The 24244-nt window shown below is 25.6% G+C and overlaps 3 protein-coding genes across 7 annotated transcripts in view; 2 read left to right on the top strand and 1 right to left on the bottom strand.

Annotated features, from left to right (window-relative positions):
* Positions 1-24244, top strand: part of LOC119677632 (EH domain-containing protein 3) — a 35210-nt gene that overhangs the window by 6731 nt on the left and 4235 nt on the right. For 3 of the 5 annotated variants that reach the window (XM_038089070.1, XM_038089067.1, XM_038089069.1), the window contains 2 exons: positions 12957-13130; positions 13194-13758. The exons of 1 other annotated variant lie outside the window; for it this stretch is intronic. In XM_038089070.1, coding sequence (XP_037944998.1) covers positions 12957-13130; positions 13194-13393 — 374 coding nt within the window. In that variant the 3' untranslated portion in view covers positions 13394-13758. Of the gene's footprint in view, positions 1-12956; positions 13131-13193; positions 13760-24244 lie in introns of those variants that run through there. One more of the 5 variants, XM_038089066.1, reaches the window with a different exon arrangement.
* LOC119677634 (rhodanese domain-containing protein CG4456-like) lies at positions 17799-23083 on the top strand. The gene is made up of 3 exons (XM_038089071.1): positions 17799-18000; positions 22755-22914; positions 22986-23083. The coding sequence occupies exons 1-3, from the start codon at positions 17880-17882 to the stop codon at positions 23041-23043; spliced, it is 339 nt and encodes a 112-aa protein (XP_037944999.1). The 5' UTR covers positions 17799-17879; the 3' UTR covers positions 23044-23083.
* LOC119677635 (DNA polymerase theta-like) lies at positions 23415-24238 on the bottom strand. The gene is made up of 2 exons (XM_038089072.1): positions 24096-24238; positions 23415-23814 (listed from the first exon to the last, which is right to left on the bottom strand). The coding sequence occupies exons 1-2, from the start codon at positions 24188-24190 to the stop codon at positions 23661-23663; spliced, it is 249 nt and encodes an 82-aa protein (XP_037945000.1). The 5' UTR covers positions 24191-24238; the 3' UTR covers positions 23415-23660.

Raw genomic sequence — 24244 nt, 5'->3', positions numbered from 1 at the left:
TACTTTTTCAATAAATTTATTACTACACTTTGCTTACAATTATAGATTTAGTGGAATAGTATTTTTTGTTTTATTTAATACCCTTCATACATACTTTAAAAAGGTTGTATTAAAATTGTTAAAGTGTTTATAACGCAATAAGTGACATATCAGGACATTATATAAATCACTACATTGTTGATCAGTATCTCAAGGAGGGTTTATTTGGCGATGTTGGATTATCTATCAGTCAGTCTATATACGTTTTTCTTATATTTGATTGAGATTTAGAACAAGAATTTGTCATGAATTCACGTAATTAAAGGCGACAATTTAATAAATAAAATATGAAGGTAGATTGAATTTTAGGAAAAAAACAAATTAAAAATAAATGGGAAAAAATGTAACAAAATAATTTTTTTATTTTAATAATTTAGTGTGTGAAGTCATTTATAAATAAATAAAAACTATTTTGACGTAAAATCCAGTATTTATAAACATAAACTCATTGTCTGCAGTTATACTGTACACTATTACACGATTAAGTCACGCAATGTGATCTATTTGTCAATTGTATCTGTCTGGAAACTCAAAAGACGTTGTACCTAAAGTCATTCGATTATATACAAAAGTCGAACAGACAGTTGGACGTCGCTTAATTAATTTCTCTTATCATTTTAATCAAAAATATATGTGGTTTAAATTATCTTGGAAGTATCTTTTACTGCGTTACTATCGTTATTGACCCAATTCTCGCAGTCTTAGTAAGCCGGTCTATTCATAAGACGGGCCGCCATTTGTACGTAAACCCTTTACTGTGTTACACAATTTTTGACAAGCCCTACATAGTATGTAGGGTGTAACAAATGCATAGTACACCATATATATTTATCTATATATATACATCACACTTGGATTTACATAAATATATATAGTAAAACACCTTTTAAAACTGTTCCTTTCAATGTTATTAAAATTATTAAATGTTCTCCACCTACTAATAATAAAAAATTTATGTGAGAAGACTTACAACTGCAGTTTATTAATTATATATTCAATGTTAACTTTAAGACATAATAAACGACAGCTGTAGTTATACTTTATTCCTCATGGGGCTTGTCATAGTAATATCCAATTTAATATAGAATTTCGAAACTCATAACATGAATATTTTTTTGTGTTTGTTAGTAAACATTTGTTAGTATGTTGTCAATGTAAAATTTTCTTATCATATATACATATGTAACATGATAAGAATTTTAGTCATTAACCATATCTATGTAGTTCATAAGTTGCATTACCCAACTTGTGCAAGAAATTTCTTCATTTCAATTTTATACAAAGTTTAATTTTATGAAAGAATATTATTCCATCTTTTATGACTTCATGTATAAAAAATAAATACTTAAGCAATTTTTTATATGTTAATAAAATCATCAAACTTATTCAAAATCACTCAAAGAATTTCTAAATTAAACATTTTAAATCAAAATAAAATATTTTTAAAACCATCTAATAAACGTACTGTTTGAATACAATACAATTCATTAAAATAAATTGTCATTTATTAATCAATATAACAAATTATATTATTTAATTACGATTATTTAATTACCTAATGTTATTATTAGAAAAAAACTCCCATAACTTTTTCATATGTCATCGTATCGCGCCAATGCTCTTACTTTTCTCCTACTCTTTCCTTCTGTTTGTCTTATTCGACAATTATTATCCATGTTCATAGATGACTTCATCTTCTGTTGCCAGTGGACATTAATGTATTGTAATGTATGTAGGACAATATAGTGTGCGTATTATCTATTTTTACTTCTGAATAGTTAAATACTTGTTTTTGATTACATTGCTCGAAAAACTTAAATATTCGAAATATCTTTAAAATTCGGAAAAATCTGTACACAGTCATTTTCTTAATAAAACTTCGTCATTAGATTATCTGTATCTGATTTCACATTTGAATTATAATTTTTTTTCTTGAAGATGATATACTTCTTAACGGTAAAGAAATGCTTTCATTTAGATTTATGTAGTTTAGGTTATCTGCTTCTGAGGCACATATTGTTACTAGAAATTAAATTTCAGAATTACTTCAAAAATCCTCTTCTACTGACTTCCGGTACTTTCATTAGAACTCTTTTATTCTGTTTGTAATTAACACTTAATAATTATCAATTAATTTCGAATATGTTCTCGCAAAAGAAAAGAACATCGTGGTTAGGACTACTATAATTATTTTTACTAAAGAGGCTATTACACATAATTCCTGGCACGACTTCTTGGAGCGACAACACTTGCTATTACACATCATTCACTGCTGACATTATTTTGAACACTCCTCAGAAAAATATAATACAAAATAGAATCATGCGTGCATTTAAATGACGTTTTCGCTTTGAAGACTTAAAACAGATTGAAATTTGCATGAAAGCCGACAAAAATCCGGTTGTATACGAAAAAAAACGAGCAAGACTGACGAAAAATTTAAATATTTTAATTTCTATCGGACAGCTTGTCATTCCTGCAAATGTTATTTCACATGAGATTTGGCATAAATTTTGCTCAATGAACAGTCAGTCGATTCATATCGCCAATTGAGTTCTAAGGGTATAAAGTTCCAATTTTATAATTTTTTTAAGGAAAGTTGTAGCGAACTTGATATTTACTGATATTCATACTTCTGAAAAAAGCACATATAGTATATGTATTACTACAATCAAAAGGTATTGACAATATAAAAAATAATGATCAAATTTTCATATATTTTTGCGGATGAACATATACCAATAATTTTGGCTAGAAATGACATGTATTTCCCTAACCTTTCTAGCCTAAATTTAGCAGTTTTGGGATATGTTCACCCGCAAAAATATATGAAAAATTTATCATGTGAAAAAAATGTTTCTAATGAAAACTTTCCATAAAATATCTGTAATATCAAAACGTTCAAGTCTAAACTTTAACAAGATGATTTGGGTTAGTATTTGAGCATTTTTTCAATACCAGATAATCTCTATTAAAGTTAAACACAGATGATTGTCCATCGCACCTAAGTCCAATTAGGGTTGATCAATGAACATAGTGCGTCATACCCAGACTCGTTCTAGAAGGGTGAGGACAACATAAAATTTTTCATATATATCATATGTTTATAAAAAAATTTAAAAACATTTTAAGGCAAGTCATAAACTTACTTCTAAATTTACTGAAAACCGCAAATATTTTCTTATATATAAACGTTTATTCAAGCATTCCATATACTCGTATTAATAATCTAGCAGCTCTTATCTCTTCGCTCTATAGACTGCTTAATGTTATACACCATAGAAACAAACGAATGCTTATTTATACTTAAAAAAAGTAAAATTTATATTTTATTCGTTTTGGTGTAGACGTAGAAATATAAGGCGCCAAACGTTCCACTAAAAATTAGTTCATTCTGCTATAGGGCTGCATGTAAGAATTTTGAACCATTGTACGTGTATATATAGAACTTTTATATATTAATATTTATGTTTATATTATGAATATTTTCTTTCGAGCATTTTTGGAGAAAATTTGTTTAGGGAAAAATATGAACTTAATCTATTTTTCCAAACAATGAAAATATTATAGAAGAAAATTTATACATAATATAATATACATATATTTTCAAACATTGTAATATTTTTGTTTCAGTTCTTTCTTTGTGCTGTTTTCAAAAGAAAATTAAATGACAATTTAATATTTTAAAATAATAATTTATAATGACAGATATTTAATAAAGAACTTTTTAAAATTTTATAATTTTTTATAAAAAGTTCATTATTATTAACAGAACGTAAACTCATGCAATCAAGTGAAAAAATATTTTCATTTATCATCAAACCATTAACCACATAGAACCAACCATTAGTATAAACTACATTTTTATTTTTCATTTTTAAATATAACCTAATTATTTTGTTTTAAATAATGATAACAACTAACAACTACAATTCTATATCTATATAGTATTCTCAATGACAATAATGCGATACATTCTAATACAAAAAATTAGTTTATATCACACTTGACACTGTCGACACAAATTAACTATATTAGATCTAAAGAAAAAAAAAAGTAATTTTTATGGTATTCTAATCTCTCTAATCTGTACCTAGTGAAGTGTATCACTTTATCAGATTTGTCCGCAAATTGTGCTTTTTATTTTTGTTAGTCAAAATGTAAATTTACTTTTATGATTTTAATCAAAAAATGGCGCGAAACATGCGCCCGCCTATCAATTCGCAATTCAGAATTCAGAATTTAGAATTTGCAATTTTTAATTTTTCTAGTCCGCGACTAGCGCATCCGCTTGGGCGTGTGGCCGCATTTAGTGGATTCACGGGATTCATGTCTACGAAGATCATTTAGTTTGCTTTAAATATGTGTCTTGAGTGGAATTTCAAATGAATTTATTTATTATCTTCTAAACTTATATATGCCATAAGTGATAATAATGTCCATATATATAAATATGTTTGTTTAGAAATTGCTTTTGTATTTTTGCATTAAGCTGAGGAAAAGAACGTTTATGCAATTTTTTCAAGAATTTATTCTCTAAATTTTTAATTTACTTTTAAAAATATAACAAATACTTTAAACTTAATTTTAAATGCATATATACTCCATTTTATTTTATTTCTTTACTCACAGGAAATTTTGATTTGCATTCTTGATATATTCTATATAATTATGTTATATAGAATTATTATGACTAAAGTACGTAATCACTATAGTATATAATACTCAATACATTTACATATTTATTAGTTTGTATATATAGCTCGATATGCATGGTCTAAGTAAATTTTTATATTATATTTTTCATTCATAAAATTACACGTTTTGTGCATATTTAGATACATTTTCTATTTTGTTGTTTATACGCCTTCATTTCAAAATTTGAATAGTGCAAGTAAACAAAGTTCTTGAAGTCTTTATATTTCTTCTCCAAGCAATGTAATCATTTAGTTAATAAAATTATATTAATAGTTTCATAGATAATACTTAATATTTACATATATAATATAGATAGTATACTGTAAATACTATAATATATATAGTATTTTTTGTCTCTTTATATCTTATTACAATTTGAGTAAAGTTTAATAATAATAACTATTTAATAAAGATAAATATATATAATAAATAATATACATATATATATATTGTATATATATGCAATATATAATATACAGTCAAACCTCTCTATAGCAAACCTCCCTATAACGAATTTCTGTCTATAACGAAGTTTTGTTAGGGCCATGTTATGCAGAGTGTCTCGGGCACGGCATGAGTACAATTGTTGTTGTTTTCAATGCAAATTTTAAATTTGAGAATGAGAAAAAATACAATATGGCTGTTCAATCTCCGGCATAAGAACCGGCGTATTTGTGACCCGGCACTAAGGTAAAACAGTGTTGTTTAGTAATAAATTTCAAAATTTGTGCGTTTTAGGAGTAAATTATTACAATTCTAATACGTTTTGGAGAAAAAATTGCAGTAAGAAACACAGTCCTTTTTTATAAATCGCTAATAATATAATTATTACATTTTCTGATTTCAAAGAAAGACGTAAGTACTGTTAAGTACAGTTAACAATTATTGTAAGATAATGTAATAATAAATTAACATTTTTTAATACAGCCTCTATGAGTTTTTTCTTGCCAGTTATTTTTTATGGCAAATTGAAAGTGAGCATATCTAAATTTCCTTTTAAATTTAGGCACAACCAAAAAGTATCAAACCATTGTAAAAATACGAAATTGGCAATACTGATGTGATACTCTGCATAACATGCATTTTTGGCATAGCCCGTAATTTGCCGTGCCCGAGACAGTCTGCATAACATGGCCCTTAAAGACACAGCAATTTTCATATATTTGAACTTCTCTTTAGCGAACCTCATTATAACGAACCTCTCTATAGTGAATTCCTCTCTATAACGAAATTATTCAAATGCAAGTTATATACTCAACTAATACGTTGTATATTATGAGAAACTTCTTTGTATGCAAGCTATTAACTTGTTAGAAGAGTTGGGAGAGTTCCTTGATAAAGAAAAAGTAAAAACGTCTAAACAACCTAAAATTACAGACTTTTTTTAAATTAAATAAAATAATACATCATAAAAATTTAAATTATAAATAATAATAAATTTAATATATAGTAATTAATAAAAATAATTTTTCTAAATACAAACTATTGGTTTGATTAATGTTTTTAATGTTATAAATACATACGTAATTTTCAGCAAAATGCCAAAAAAAAAAAATTCAAACAAAAAAAATTTTGTTCAAGCTCTCTATAGCGATGTTTTTTGCAGGCACCAACGATTTTATTATAGAGAGGTTTGACAGTATATTGTTTTTGTCATACTATATTAAATCATATTTATTATACTAATTATACTAACTTTTATCAGTTAAACGTAAAAATAAAACAAAAACAAATTACTTCTTACCTCAGCGACAAGTGAATTTATTTTATTTATAGCATTTATGCATTCCACTTTATTTCGAACTTATTTACTTGAACTTACAATATTATTATTACTATTATTATAAATATTGTAAGCATTAATATTACTACTATTATTAAAATTGATCATGAAACACTATCAACTACATGGGTATTAACAGATAGCGAGCTAGGGGTATCGAGGACCATTTATCGAATTTCTCTTACTAAAAAAAAAATTGATAAAGTTGTGTTCACTAATTAATCTAATATCTCATTTGCTGAAAAAAAAATCTTTCAACCGAAAATGTCGTTTCAATTGTTGCTCACCAATAACCCCAAGCGTTGTTTCTTTATATGAGGTTTTCTGAATTATTATTTGGACTTCAATTTGAGATGATAAGACACCATTTCATATGCTCTCCCTTGGTTACGCCTATTATAGCCTATGAGATATGTTGAGCTGTCACTTGGGAAAGTATTTTAAATGAACTTAGTTATGGATGATAAATAAATGTTGTTGATAAACATAACTATTGACTTTAGTTGAAGTTCTCAAATTTCTCTTGATTTGATTAAAGCTACATACAGAATATGCTAATGTTATCCCCTTTCAATTTTACAAAATCGAATGGCAACATCTTTTAATTCTGATTTACTTTAATGGCGGATTTTGCAGTATTTAACAAAACCTACAAGTATTGAAATCTTGAAGTTAATTTAATTTTCGAAAGGTTTTAGTAAACAGAAGCACTATCAGTTAATAAACCAGTAATTAATCTAAGTTTGGATCTGATATTACAAAACAGCCTGGTATTATGTTCCAAAAATGCATGAGAAAAAACTGTATGTGCGTTAAAGAAAAAAAAATTCTCTAACAAAAAATGTTTGCAAGATAATAAAATATTAATATAAGAAAGTATTCCGAATCCTATCACAAATTTCGAAAAAAAGGTTTCAAGAACGGTCGAGTGTTCGTCCCGGAGTCACTAGTCACCTACGACGACCAAGTACCGTTCAACATCTCCCAAAGGGACTCCACAAGCAGGTCCCGGCGGTTTACAACAACAACAACAAATTTCGAATCCATTAAAATATAAAAATGAATAAGTTATTAATTTATTAAAAAAATATGTAAGTTTTTTTAAATGGATGCTTTTGAGATATTAGATATTTTTGCTCTAATGATTTTTTATTGGGTACGCTTTGGCACCCTATATAACGTATTGTTAAATGTTGAACATTGAATCGCTTTCTCATATGATTTTTTTTCATTTCTTAGACTAAGATTTGATATCTTTTTAAAGTACGCTGTTAGGAAAGATTTAATATATAATATGAAAATGAAAAATCGTATTTAATCAGATCATTTTGGGTATATAAAAAATTGTAATATTCGACCGGAAATTACTAAATCCGAGGGATGTGCTAAGTTAGTGAAAAATAAAGACTTAAAGTCTCATTACAGAAGTCTCAGTATTTGTTTTATAATTTATGTAAAATAGTGACTAATTTTTTATGACTAAACAAAAAAATAATGCAAACAACGTTTGTTGTTCAACAATCAATTTAAAGTTAACTACTTATGTGTGTGAATATATAATATTTTTAGTATTTTAAAACGACAATTTTATGCCTAATGAATATAAAATATAAATTAAATGAAAGTATAAATCAATTAATATTGGATAATGTTGCGCATATTGTTTTTCACAGGGTGTTAAGTAATGTGAATGAACTCTATAATAAAAGCATTAAATGTGTCTAAATTTACATGCAGGGAAAATCTAAACCGCACGATTTTCAAGTTACCATGACTGTGACATTTCGGCATTGGCATCTGCTGTATTGTATGCGGACGGACTTGCTTTGATTTTCTTGGCCAATTGACAATTCATTGTGGCAAATGTATATGCAATTATATATCTTAGTATTCCACGCTTTGTTGCTTCATTATACCCGCACAGACGGAATGAAGCGTTACGATTACAAAATTGTTGCTCATGGCGTTCATTAACCTCTTAATAATGAACTTGTAGTCAAATAACAGTGGTTTAGATTTTTGTTGAAGTCACTTAAGTATTGTTTAGGAAAAAAAAATATATCTCTCTTTATAGCTACAAAAATATGATAAGAGCAGAGCATATATTTTTTAGTTAAAATGTATTCGTATATTACGATTGTGTAACCTTTGCTTAGAGCTTCATAAAAAATATTTAGGTAGATATGAAATTATTTGTTAAATGTAGTTATTATTTTATTTAAATGCACTCAATTAGTAAATTTAGTTTTAGTATATAACATAAAATTTTGAATATTATAAAGTACAGAGTTCAAGAACTCATTCATAGCACACACCTCACAAATGGATTGATTATATGCAAACATTTCTAAATACATAATTGTCATGCTTAGATACTACAAATACGCAAATACTAGTTCTGTTCTGTTGTGCTCGTTTCTGTTCTTTAATTTTTATTTATTTTGTTTTTTTTTTAACTTAAACATATATCACATGTTTCGCATAAGAGCGCTAAATACTCACGAAGGCCACATTTGACAGTACCAACCTAAAATAATAAAATGAATAATTCTTTTTATTTACTTAACTGTCATATATGGAATTTTTTTAAAATATATTTTAATCGTTTCATATTAAATAGTCGTCTGTCGTTGTCTAAATATTTTATCGGTAATACTTCCATACACCTTTTTCTTCTTGTCTATCTTTCAGTAAGTGAAAAAGATTGTCCTAGCACGGATTCACAAGAACTTCGGTTTCAATTATTTCACAGATTTATTAATTATTTAAGAGGGATGAGATGTAAAAATTTCACTCAAAATAAAAAGTAAGAAATAAAACATTTTATATTAAAAAATCACTATTTATACATTTTCAGTAAATTCAAAATTTTTATTTTTATTTACTATTACTAGTGCTAATTACAAAATATTATTATATTGAGTCAGTCCATTAAGTCAAATACTGTTTTGGTATTGTGATGAATTTATGCTAGTTAACACTGCCGGACATAAAGAATTTGGTAGTTTTCAATTCCAAATAATTTCTTTTTATATTTTAAAATATTCGATATAAATTAGTATATTAGGTTTATCAAGATGTTTGTAAATCAGTGATAGAATCATTGAAGCCCCTATATTATCAATCCGCAACATAAGTGTAAGATGAATCGATTTAACCATATTATTATTTTTATTGAATTATTGACACACACATACTTCTCCACTCTGATGAGCCTGGGCAGTCCCCAAGCGAAACGCGTAAGTGCGAACTTATAAATGACTGGACTAATGACTTTTGAATATTCATTTTTATTGTAGCCTCTCACACAAAGTTTCGGAAAGTACAGAAATTGGGCTGTATGTTTAATATTTTTATTTATATTTATTTATTTATATTTTCTAACAGTTAAGTGTATTGTATATAGTTCTAATTGCAAATGGGGGTAGATTATGCTACAGATAGATTATAGTTCTGTATGCCATTATATGCCGATAACACCTACGATTTTTTAGACTTTAATTCTATTGTTTTTAGTGTTCTGATGTGAATTAGTACTCAACGTTGCTCATGTTTGTTTGAATTCCATTCGATATTACAGAATAGTCCAAATAGTATATATCACGTATTTGACCGAATAACACAAACTTAAGAATTAAGAATAAAGATTTTAATAAAATCTTTTCTGGTTTTCACCAGATAGCGAATATGTCACATTTGGGTAGTTGCTGTCAAAAATCGAGCGCTCTCTTTCACTAGAAATGCTAATCCCTATTTTATTAGTTTTTTCTATCAATAGTAGGTGGTAATTAATGGAAACAGTGCTGGTCTTCTTTATAGAGGCAAAATGTCTTCTGTGTTATTATTTGCTTGCGTCCATATAAATCCATATAAATCATAGTGCTGTTTCTTTAGAAGCTTCTGTTTTTATTTTGTTATATATTTCTAATAATAATATGTATTTGTGAGTAATATTGCATTAAAATTATAAAAAGTGGGATTCAAATATTTGTTGACTTGTTGATCTTTCTTTGTATAATAGTCTTTAATTCTTAAAAAAAACAAAAATATTTTAAAAGACCTTATACTTTATTTCTCGTTAACTTAAACAAACAACAAAATATATAGTGACAAAATGTCTAATTAGGAGAATTTAATGTATTTAATTAGGATATTGCAGAATATATGGGCAAGAATTTGCACTTCGTAGCCACATGGAAACTTTAGATAGGTTTTTGAACTTTATTTAGTTGTATTGTTAATTGCATCTGGCTGTCTGTGAGAATATTGAACTGGATATAGGTCACTTTTCGTTATTTTGTGATCTGATTCTTAAAATGAATTAAAATCTATAAACTAGAAACAAAAAATATTAGTGCAAATGAGATATCAGTCGATACTTAGTAGAACTTTTCACTATGTAGATTGTTAGACTTTTCACTATACTTTAAAAAATCCTTTCAATATACTTATAATAAAAATATTTAAATCATAAAACATTTAAATATTTATAAGTACTAAATTGGAAATATAAAATATTTCTATAAAGCAAATCATTTATGTGTAATCCATAAATAGTTCTCGTAGAAAACAAGTAATTGTAAATCTGAATACAAGAATCTAACTATGAAGCTTAAGTAGTCTGTGTTCAATTGTCGTAAAAGAAATGTATCCTCAAGTAGCTGTAAGAGCGAACGTCTGTCCGTTAAAGTCTTTTAACGTTAAGCGATTTCAATTGCAACTAATTGAGCATCGTTCAAGCCACCAGCCGCATACGTTTCGCGGCAATTCAACTTTTTCAATGTAACAATTCAATAAAAAGTACGTTCATTTAAATTTCAGTTCGAGGTTTTTATAGATTGTTACTTTAACCTATGTAATGGGCAGTAATTCAATTGGAAATCAATATCGTATAACTTTTTGATTATGTTAGCAATTTATGAAAATAGGTTAAATTTATTTTATAAACAAAAATACCGCCTTAGTTATATGCACGTACATATGTATGAAAAATTATGTATTAAAAAGTAACACTATATCAGTATAATAAAATTCTTTTTTTACTATTAGGCGATATCAAATTTTTTAAATAAATATCTCAATTTGTTGGCATAATTCTCAAAAGTAAAATTTATTTAATACTACAATTTGTTTCAATGTTTTTTGCTCGCACATAGTAGAAAATAGTACCTATTAAAAGCTTATTATAGAAAACTTGTATATAATAGGTTAAGATACAATATATAAAAATATACACTTACAAAAACTTAAATTCCAGAAGCGACCGGGCTTAAATACGACAGAATTTCGTCTTTAACAATCAAGTGTATCTTTTTCATTTTCGTCTTATCAAGGAGACTTCTCTAGAATTGAAAAACTTCTTGGCCTACAATAACAAAAATTTTGAAATAAATAGTTTCGTTAACAAAGAAAATGATGGAAATTTTTCCAAAAAATTAATTTAAAATAAACTAAATACAAAATAATATGTTTTAGTTTAATAATCGAAAAGAAGATGTATATTTTTACCCTGTATTGCTGGCTGACGTAAATCGGTCATTTTTTTTTATGTCTGGAGATGAAAGACATCCTCTTGGGCACGAAGTATTGTCTTTGCACAATTGCGAACAGGATATAGACAACAGTTACTTGTCACATCCATTTCCTATATATGCTTTAATTCCACATAATGTCGCCCCGTTGAAATGGCAAGATTCCTCCATCTGGACCAAAGCTTAATTCGATATATCTTACTATTTTCTTATCCATACCTCATTCTACGTTACTAACTCATTTTATAAAGATTTATATGTAATCTTGAAAAAATTTTAATTATTTAAACATGAATTATTTTTCTGTCACCTCCAACTAAAGTTTTCTTTAATTTCCTCCAGTGTGCGACCATGCACTAATTTTACAAAAGTTGCTCAACCGTTTTAGGTTTGTTTAACACTTCTTTTCATTTAATAAATGAATTGCTAAATGTCAAAAATTCTAATTTAAAAAAAAAAATAAAGTTTAGATGACCCAAGACAAGTAAATCTTGTCCATAATATAGAAAGAATATGAACAACCATATGAACGACAGTGTAATAATCCTTTAAAAACCAATATTTGTCAAAAAAAACTTCAAACACAGACCAGAACATCACGAAACCCTCATTCCTCTATACACTTTTACATAGTTTTTAAACATTTTTACTTCCATTACTTTTGTACCGCGCCCTCAGCGAAGAAATTAGAGGGAATACTATATCAAATTTTCTGGGTCCCCATAAACCTAATTGTTATATAGTTAGGATGAATTATAAAATTAAAATTAAATAGTATATTTTTCCAATATATTATTGTATATTTATACCTTAATCTTTTTCTTTAACTTCTTACATCGTAATTTCATATTGTAGTAATATTTTTACTATATGTTCTTTCAATTATTTTTGTTTTTAATTTTCAGGTGGTGCCTTTGAAGGTGTCATTGATGACAACGTGTCACCATTCGGGTACATGAAAGGTGAAGGCATCGATGCGGGCTATGGAGAACATGAATGGATTTGTAATAAAGACAAACAACGTACAGATGCTATATTCTCAAGTCTTGGTCCAGTAGATGGAAAAATATCAGGAGCTGGTAAGTGGGAAATATAATATCAATGTCATTTGTAAACTAATGTCAAATCTAATTTAATTACAGCTGCTAAACAAGAACTTATTAAATCGAAATTACCAAACTCTGTGCTTAGTAAAATCTGGAAGTTATCTGATGTTGACGGTGATGGCTTCCTTGATTCCGATGAATTTGCACTCGCACTCCACTTAATCAATGTTAAATTAGAGGGTAATGAATTACCTAGCTTGCTGCCCGATCATTTGATTCCACCATCAAAACGTTGATCGCAATGACTAACACTTGTGTTGTGTTATTTCCGATTTTTTTTTTTTTTGCTTATATAATGAGAGATTTTCTTCTAAATCTGTACACCATAGTCCACTCTCGCAAAGCTCCTCTTCAATTTGTGCATAAATTAAAGAACACATATACACATGGACAAATAAAATTGCACAAATTAAATTTAAAACGAAAATGAAATTAAACACTTATATAATATATATTTTCCTTTATACAGGGCATATAGGCTTAAAAATTGTTTATATATAATATATATTGTTTACTACAATACTTATAAAGCTTAAGTAAACTTAAATTAAATTGTGAAAGCAACTATAATGAATTAACCCACATAAATTTATACTATATACAAATTTATATATCATGTAAAATTATAGAGTCATATATTTTGGAATTATGTTTATATATAGAGTATACATATTTATATTTAAAAAGAAAATAAATTGTGTAAGTTGAATTTATATACAAGCATTTCTGCTTAATATAAATAGCATTTGTTTGTTTGATTAAAATGTATATTAAATTAAAAATTGAAATATTGTAAATTAAAATTAGCTAAAAGTATTCATGCATTTGCTTAAATATACTGATTGTTAACATTTATTGTATTGTATATACGTATATTTCACTCGGTATAACTATTTTATAAGTTAAAATATGTTCTTAAAAAATATTTATATATTATTATTTATTTGCAATAGTAGTTTTTTTTCTTCTTTTTTTGAATTCATAGAGTTTATGTCAGCTCATTTAATATGTAAATAATTTAAGAATAAAATGTTTGAGATTAAAATTTCTTTAAAGTTCTATAGCTTTAATTTATTTTGTAAAACAGAGCATGAATACTAATAGCATTAAGTACCAAAATATTTACTATTTTGTATAAATAAATTATGTATGTATGCCCTAAAAAAATTTTAGATAAAATTTGTTGATACTTTTCATATGTTGTTAAACTTTAAAACTTTTTTTAATTAAATATTTTTTCGTTGTTTATTACTTTACTCTTAATATTTCTAATATATTTTTTACTGTGCAATGATTTAAAACAATATTAATATTAGTATTTTATTTAGTTAAAGAAAAAATTTTTTTGAAGTAAAAGTGTGTATTGATTACCTTAAATATTTTTTTATTTATGTAGTAAATCAAATAAATTCAGTGTAAAAAAACTTTTTGTATTAAAATGCAATGATTTAATAAATACAAAATTATCAAAATTAAATTAATTATTTATTTGTTTATTCAGGATTTAATTGAATGTAATGTAATGTTGAGTTTTTTCCGAGTTAGTGCAACTGGGCACTTTTACTCTTTGATAGCTGAGGAGTTTCCACCTATCTCACTGACTAATTTCAGTATTCCTCATAATCGTTTTACATGATTAGAAGTACTGTAGAGAAATATTTAATACGACTGAATTAATTAGGAGCCTGATTACAAAATTGTATTGTATTCCTACCATATAATAAAAGTATAAAGGACACTAAATCTTATACTATATATCTATAGTTTGTACGGGACTGAGAACTTTTACTCTATGAAAATTAATAGTAAAAAATAATCATAATAATATGTTAGAACTACATGATTCCAATGGTGCAAAATTTTGCAGTATTAACAGATATTTTATACTGAACGTAAGTCATTAACTGATTAGAAGTCATTCTGACGGGGTTGAGACGTCTTATCTCTAGAAATACTTTAGTTATAGAAAGAAATATAATATTACATTTATCTACAGTCTAATCTCTTTATAACATAACACAATTAGTGGAAAGTTGGATACGATTTTATTTTATTTGTTTTTATATTGTTGACACTCTTGTGAAAAAGATTAGTATGGATAAGTTTGTAGTGCAATTTTAAAATAGGAGAATATATTAGCAGTTTACCCCTGAATCAATTGAATGGAACTGTTCTCCCACTTTCTTTAAATTTAAATACGAATATGTAAATAAATGATGTTGATTCATGTTATATTATAATTTTTGTTAGTATATAAATTAATCCCGATTTAAAAAAAAATCCAAAAATGTATTGAAAATTAAGTATTTTATTTAATCTCAAAAAATTATTTATATAATATTAATAATTTTATTAATTCCTTTAAGAATTTATATTATTTATAGCAGAATCAAAATTTAGAAATAATAACAATTAGAATTTTTTTATTTGAAAGTTTGACATGCTAAAATAAAAATATAAATAGTATTAATTCTATGTTCGAAAAATCAGTATTCGTATTCCACCCCGATGAAAAAGTAAATCGTCGGTATTATTTTTATATAGAAAAAATCTGTGTAAAATAAATTAAAAATAAAAACTATAAAATAGCCTTTTATCTAAGTTCAAAAAGCATTTTTAAAACACTCATCATCAATAAAAATTGAACCAAAAATAACCTAATATTAGTAATATATAATATTAATATTATAATATATTATTAATTTTATATAAAATATCTGTAGTATTTTTATATAAAAAAATATTTCCTTTTAATATTTCAATGTTTTGTATTTTATTAATTGTTATCATATGAAATCTATCAAATTAGTAACACTATAAAAGAAATTTATAAAATCTCTATAAAAAAGCTATGTTTCTTGTAATTTCAATAAAATAATCAACAAGTTACCTTTGTTGGTCTACTATTTCTGTTTATCAACACTTAAATCATCAGAAAAGTTTTTTGACTAAAATGTGTAACTTCTTTAATTATTCACGGTTTGTGTTGAATTTATGTTTGGCCTTTTATTTGTAGTATAAAATATGACAAATAAGCAAAAGTTTAAGAATATTAATATTCATATTCTTAACTAATAGAAACATATTTTTGTGATTTTTGCCATAATTTTATTTGTGATAGGCTCTAATGGTGTTTAAATTATATTTTAAATGTAAACATTTTATAAAGCTTCATAATAAAAACTTTTTACGAAAAAGTGTGCGAGCTTAGTTTCATATTATGAACTTATTTATTTTATTGTAATATTACAAATGATTTCTACAAAGGAAACAAACTAAACAATTATTACTGAATAATAACGTATTCAGTTAATAATATATATCGGGTTTAAATTTAAATTATTATATATTGGAAATTATCACAAAGTCTAATTTAAGTGAAGTTATTCGACGAGAAAAATAATTATGATTTTATTAAAAAGTTTTTTTTAAGTATATTACTAAATATAGTAATATATATAGTAAGTAAATATTTTTGTTTACTTTATTTATATTTGTATCTATTTTTCTTTAAAATTGTTATATCTAGCATCATATTATTTTACCATATAAAATTAAATTAGTTACGATTCGTTATTATATAATGTATATATTATTAAAAGTATTTTATTTATTTTTAATAGTATAAAAATAAAAAAATTTGATGTTTATCAAATTAGTTCACCTTTAAAATAAAGCAAAAATACCATATAAAGTAATTACGTTCTCTATAACTTCTTTTAACTTTTGGTAAAGACGTAAACAAGTTTTTTTTTGTGTTTTTTGTTTAAAAATTTTTATTTTTGTTGTGTTTCTGTTGAGGTTTGAAGATAAAGTAAAAACAAAAGATGAATTTGGTTAAATATTCGTTGTTTGTGTTGAGCTTGTGTTCATCAATTCCCTATCTACCAAATGCCAAACAATTAATACCAACAGCAACTTATCAGGAAATAAAAAATATTCTTAATTATCCTGAAAAATATCTTATCGACGTTAGGAACAGGGATGAAATAGCTAAAACTGGAATGATTCCTGGAAGTATCAACATACCATGTAAGCAACATAACACTACTATTACTCTTATCAAATACGAGCAATTTTCATTAAATAAGTTGTAAACGATTTCTAAATGGCAGAATTATGTCATTCGTTAAATGCTTTTAGTGCAATTTTCTTTTTCGATTGATAAATCTCGAGCGAAAAATATAGCACTCAAGATTAATTTAAAACAGTTTATATATCTAGCAAGTGTAGCTAGATGAAGTTTATACCATGAAGTTTATATTCAAATAATTTGTTTTATATGAGTTGACAAATAAGGTATGATTTAATTCGGTATATGTATGTATAAAAAATTATATGTCCATTAATAATACTACAAAAATCTTAAATTACTCTTAAAATATTCAATTAGGCAACGAAATTAGACAGATCGAGCGTAAATCTAGTTTGATTAAAGAAAATGCCATTAGTTTCTAAAATCTAAAATCATACATAAATAAACTATGTTTATTTTAACTTTATTTAAAAGCTTTGGTAAAGAATGAAATTTAATTTTTTTTATTATTTTACAACACTTAAATTCTCAGAGCTTTTTGTGAACAAAATCCAAAGCAGATTTCATCAAAAATTAATTTGCTCAGTTATTCCAGTTAGCGTTGGATTTGCATTCAATCAGTTCGTTGGCATACACATTTGTTCCTATAGCTTTGCGGTTTACAATAGCAACATTAATTGATAGCAATGGCAACTTACGAAGAAGTTAAAGAAATTGCAAATTATCCTGAAAAATATCTTATCGATGTTAGAAACAAGGATGAATTAGCTAAAACTGGAGTAATTCCAGCAAGTATTAATATACCAAGTAAGCAAAATAACATTAAGAAATAGTTATAATTTTAATTAAATAAATTATCATAGATTTCTAAAAATAATGTTGTTTTAAAAGTTGTTCTAGTAATAATTAATGTTAAGTTTAATATTTACACGGGACGGTCTTGTGAATAAAATAACTCAAATCATTTTGAGTCTCATTTTTTATAAAAAAAAAGTGAAGAAAATAAAAGAAAGTTGTTTTTTTAATTTAATAAACAATTTTCGGAAAAACCATTTCTTCTTTATTTCAATATCTTAGAGAATAAATATTATATTTATTTTTTTAAAAATATTTTTAAAGAGCTAACAAATTTAAACAAAATAATTTATTTATTCCTTTTATATATTTTTGAATGAACATAGTTTGGATGTTTTTTGTTAATGACATTTTACTTACTTTCTTACTAAAATGACTATCACGTCAACGCTGATCATGTCATGATCATATCAGTTCAAACAGTTTTGTTATCTGGGGGGTTCCTGCAGAATCTCTCTCACCCATCTCACTAACTAATTTGTGTATTCCTCATCAGTAATAAGATATACGTACCGGTCCGTGCTGTTAGTGATTACTCTGAGGTTAGATAAAGCTATGTAGGGCAGCCTGTTGATTTTCGCATATAGCTTCAGGGCTCTCTTCCTTATGTGTTTTTTTTACCGATTTCCCGCTAAACATTTAATATCACATGTTGGTAAAAGTTATTTTCCACTTGATTAGAAGGTTAATGTTATTACTCGTTTATAGGTAGACAGAAATAATAATAAATTAATGGAGTTTGCTGTTATTGCTTTGCTATTACTGATTCGTAGGTGTTCAACTTCATCCTTACAAAAACGATGCTTCGCTTTATCAGAAACTTAATGTTATTGCTGATTCACACACATAGGTGGACAACAACAATAATTATTTGATGTGTAGATACACAGCTTCAAACTCACAACGGTGACTCTTTGCTTGTTTATAAGAATGATTATATTTAAACAAAGTGTATATTTAAACAAATTAACAACATCTAGTCATATTGACTAACAAGAGGTTTTTTAATTAATATATTACAAGTAATGTTACTTATCTAAAGTGAGCATAAAGATCTGAGCTAGTCATCTTCTTGCTGGTTGAAACTCCTTTGGTTTGAAGCGACATAAACGTCTGTGACAGTAAGGCCTAAAGTATTAACATTTGTAATTTAAACTTATTAAAGACATCTAATTTATTAAATTTCTATTCATTGCACAGAAAATTATGCTTCGGAATTATCTGGAACATAATGTATTACCATTGAAATTCAACAATTGTGGTATAGATAATAAAACACTGTTCGTATGATTTGTAACATTTTATTAATATTAGTATTTGTGATAACAATTTTTAAATAAGTAGATAACAACAGGAAAATTTTGTAGGTAAATTTAAAAAAAGGTATTGCTAAAAATAACTAATTAACACATATTTCTGTGTATATACAATTTTATATATATATATTAAATTCAAGCTGTTTTTCTATTTTTATTTGAAATAGTATTGAATTAGTTTATCTATAATAGTAATTTAAATTACTGTTTTTATTATGAGAAAGTCCTTTTAAATTTAATAACTATTTTTACCTTTGTCCTTAAGTGGTCAAATTTAATTCTCGCATGTGGCTAGTACTTATTTATACATAAATATATAAATAAGATATTGATTGAAAACGTTTCCATTATGTAAACATAAAACTATATATAAATAAGCCAACACGCAATATATATTAATTTTTTTATATACTGAAAATATATAACAGAAACTAAGTTCAGTCTTACGGCACGCATAGCGAACATTTCTGAGGAATAATCAAATACCTTAACAATACATTTAATGCATTTATAAATAAATAAATAATAATACCATTATTTTATTTTACTTTTTACATTGAGAAACTGTAATTTGAGCATGCGAGTAGATATAATTTGTGTTCTTTTAAGATAGTATCAAATATCAATATGTTTGGTTTTACATTTTATCACAAATAGTCAGTCTAAGATTGAAACATGGGGAAGATATTTCAAATGACAAATTAAAATAACAATCAAAATATGTTTTTTTATAAAAATGAAATATCTCTCATCACCAAATTGTTTTATATACTCATTTTAAATAATTCTTTTTGTCTGCATTTAATATAATACACATTTTTAATACCCGTAAAATTACTACACACCTTAACTTTATATTACATATTCAAAATAATTCCATTCTATGTATACATTTTAGTCTAATTTCTTAACTATTCTATAACATATATTTATAAATCACAATACACATTTTCATTGCTATGAACAAAATTAATCAATTTCTGGACTTACGTATAATGCAATAAATTCTAAGTTTTATTATAAATAATTAATATCTAAATTTTTAGTACATCAATAAATTCTTTCAACAAAATTTATTTATATCAAATATATATATATTCTTCAAACATACAATTGACCAAAAGTTTATAATGAATATTTAAGTTCACCAAGCAAATGCAAATTCTAATAAGTGAGAAAAATATTTCAATCATGCCTGTTTTTATATCGGCTTAAATATAAACTAGTCTAATATATCTTCAATATTTGTTAGAATAATTGAAGTAATTTGATTATAGTTGGAGTAGCTAACACATAATACAAATTATAATACATTCAATTTTTATATACTTGTTTCTTTTAATTTAATTAATGGCTAAGATGAAATCTTATATATTTTTTATAAACAATATATTACAAATCTATCTATTACAAAATTACAAAATATTACAAAACTAGTAGATGACCCGGCGAACTCTGTTCCGCCTTAAAGGCAATAAATAAGCAGTTTTTTTTTAATTGGAAAAAATACAAAAAAAAAAAATACCTACATTAATCATTCATAATTTATTTGTGTATTTTAGTACACATCGCAAATTATCTATTTGTTGACCTCTGTTGTTCGCTCGACCTTCAGTCCTTAAATTTGCAGTATTTCGTATTCTTCTTGCATTACGGCTTTGTCGGGAAAGATTCGATCGTCTTGGTCGTGGCATTATTAAAAAACTAAAAACTCAAATTTTCAACCATACCATACATTGTAATTGTTAATTATTTATTTTGTTGAGTTTGCAACAACCAGGTAGTTTTATTGATTAAAAACGATATTTATTGCAACACAAACTTATATTGATCTAATACAACTTTTAAAAACACATTAACTAAGTTATATTTCTATCTGTTAAATTTTAATAAAATATTTTCTTATATCAAAAATTTGATAATTTCAAAACCTACTTTGTCGTGAACGGGATAAACAGGTATCCTATGTCCTTCTCCTGGCCTTAAACTACCTCCCTGCCAATTTTCAGCTAAATCGGTTCAGCCTATATCCTTCTCCTGGCCTTAAACTACCTCCCTGCCAATTTTCAGCTAAATCGGTTCAGCCGTTCTTGAGTTATAAGTGGTGTAACAAAAACACATCTTTCTTTTATATATATAGAAGATTCATCAAAAATAATAAAGCAATTGTTTACATATTTTTACATATAGCTACCAATTCACATATAATTTTCATAAGAGTTATTCTTAAACAAATCAGATAAGAATTACATATAGTACCAGATATTTCATACTTTGGTAAATGAATGAGACACTAGTGTTAAAGAATTTTAATAGATTGGTTTTGTTTTTAATATAGCCACTTAATGGCTTTAATGATGCGGTTCCGATTTCTCAGACATGTCTATACCTTTATCTCTCAAAGTTATTTGGAACAAATTTTTCTACTATACTATATGAAGATATAGCTAACTTTTCTAGATATCGAAGTTTAAAATTGTTAATTATTTACATTGATTATAACAACAAAAACACACATACACAACTAAAAATAACTTTGAAACCCAATGTCTCGAGAATTAAGCTATATTTATATATAGTATAGTGGAAAAAGTTGTTTAAAATACTTATTCTTTACTAAAATTTGCTGTTAAATAGGTGTGACCGAGAAATTGGAACTGTGACGCTTGAGTTTGTAAAACATTCAGCAATATATTCTTGGAAATATGTAAACTGAATTTATGTTTTAAATTAAAAGGAAAAACTGCAAGAAACAAAGTTTACCATAAAAAAAAATTGTTTCTAATAAGTCTTAGTAATCAATATGGTTGGTCACATAAAATTTGTTAGTCATATAAAAAGAAACTGAATAGATACAAAAATGTATACTAATATTACATATTTTCAAAAGAAAAGAGTTTTACTCATATTCATATATCACTTATATATAAATATATATATTGGTAATAAAACAACCAAGTTGGTATTTATTTTAAACGTTTAACCATCTGTCAATTGTTATCAAAAAAAACAATTTCATGATATAGATTTTACTTTTTAACGATAAATGCATACCACCTCTAACGTTATGTTATTCATGAGCTTTCTAACTTGATAAGATTGTCAAATTATTTAAACCTAAAAAAGCACCGAAATTTGTTTAATTTCGATAACATACGATAAAATTAGTCATTATAAAAATAGTTTATTTTTTTCTAATCAATTTAACTGCAATAAAATTGATTTTTGTTATTAATATATTAATTATTTAATACAATAATGTTATATTATTTCTTTCTCATAAACCTCGAATATATCTATTGCATTTTATAAAAACTAAAATTACTGATTTTGTTTGTCAATTTTATATAAAATTTGGTTTTAATTATTTTCTTTTTTTTCTTTGATTAGTGTCTGAATTAGAGGCAGCATTTAAGATGTCTGAAAATGATTTTAAAACAGCATTCAATCGTGACAAACCAACCGAAGAGACAGTGTTAATCTTCTCATGTCAAGCAGGTGGCCGGGCACAACGTGCCACTGACTTAGCACAATCTCATGGTTTCAAAAAGTAAGTTATACATATTACTTCGAATGTAAAATCTTAGAAATATACAAATATTTTTAATTGTCTATTTATAGCGCTAAAGCTTATGCTGGTTCATGGACTGAATGGGCGGAAAAAGAGAACCTATCTTAAAATTGTATAATATATTTATATATATTATATTGACTAATATATAATATTTGTTTTGTTATATTTTATATTTAATTATATATTATATTTTATTATATTTTATATTTTCTTATATATTATATTTTATTTATATTATATATAATTATATATTATATTTTTTTATATATTATATATTTTTATATACAATATTTTATTATATATTATATTTTTTTTTATATTATAATATATTATATTTTATGTAGATATAATACAAATGTTTTTTTTATGATTAGTTACAATTACAATAAATATCAATACATTTAAAAGATTATTTTAAATCCCCCCAGCTTTTTCCTATCTTAACCTTTACTTTAAGTGGTATTTTTAATTGCACGCATTTTTCCATTGTTGTGCTTAGGACTTTAGCGATGTGTTTTGCTTTGTCTTTTGGTACTTCGAAAATTAATTCGTCATGCACATGCAAAACTAATCTTACTGAATTCTCTTCAATACCCAAATCTGAACTATATTTTTGTATATTTTTCTCCGTAAGCAAAATAGCTCTTTTCACTATATCAGCCGCAGAGCCCTGAATACTTGCATTAATGGCACGACGCTCAGCTTGGTCTGTAATAAGTTGTCTACTGTAGAGCAGTTAATATTTTTAAAAAGTGCAACTTACTTTTAATTCTTATATCAGCATTGTTGATGTTTTCCACATAACGTCGACGCCCAGTTATAGTCTCAATATAACCATTGATTCGTGCAAATCTTACAATTTTCTCTGCATAAGTTCTATTAAAAAATATTATTTAATATAATCACAATAATAGAAATATATTAAAACGAAAATTTAGTGCGGTTTTGGGAATATTATATAGGACAAAGACAAAATTAGTGAACTATCTACTACACAAAAAAATATAGATATAAAATAAAAACTTACTACTTAAATATATATATATATAAATATATGAGGTTTTAAGCTATATCAAAAAATAATACGAAAAAAAGTAGATTATATATATACATGTTGAAAATAAATTTTACATAGTTTTTGTAAGTAGAAATTATACCTAATATAAGGATATGCAGCATGAAATTCTCTTGAGAGCAAATTGGCCTGTTCTTCAGTGCATTTAAGAGAATCTGCTAAACTACACATACCCATGCCATACACAATGCCGTAACATATTTTCTTGGTATCATTTCTTAATTGGTCTGT

Source organism: Teleopsis dalmanni, chromosome 2, assembly GCF_002237135.1.
Source record: "Teleopsis dalmanni isolate 2A chromosome 2, ASM223713v2, whole genome shotgun sequence".
Taxonomy (NCBI): Eukaryota; Metazoa; Arthropoda; class Insecta; order Diptera; family Diopsidae; genus Teleopsis; species Teleopsis dalmanni.
Note: the sequence above shows the minus strand (reverse complement) of the source record. Positions and strands in the feature narration are given on the sequence as shown.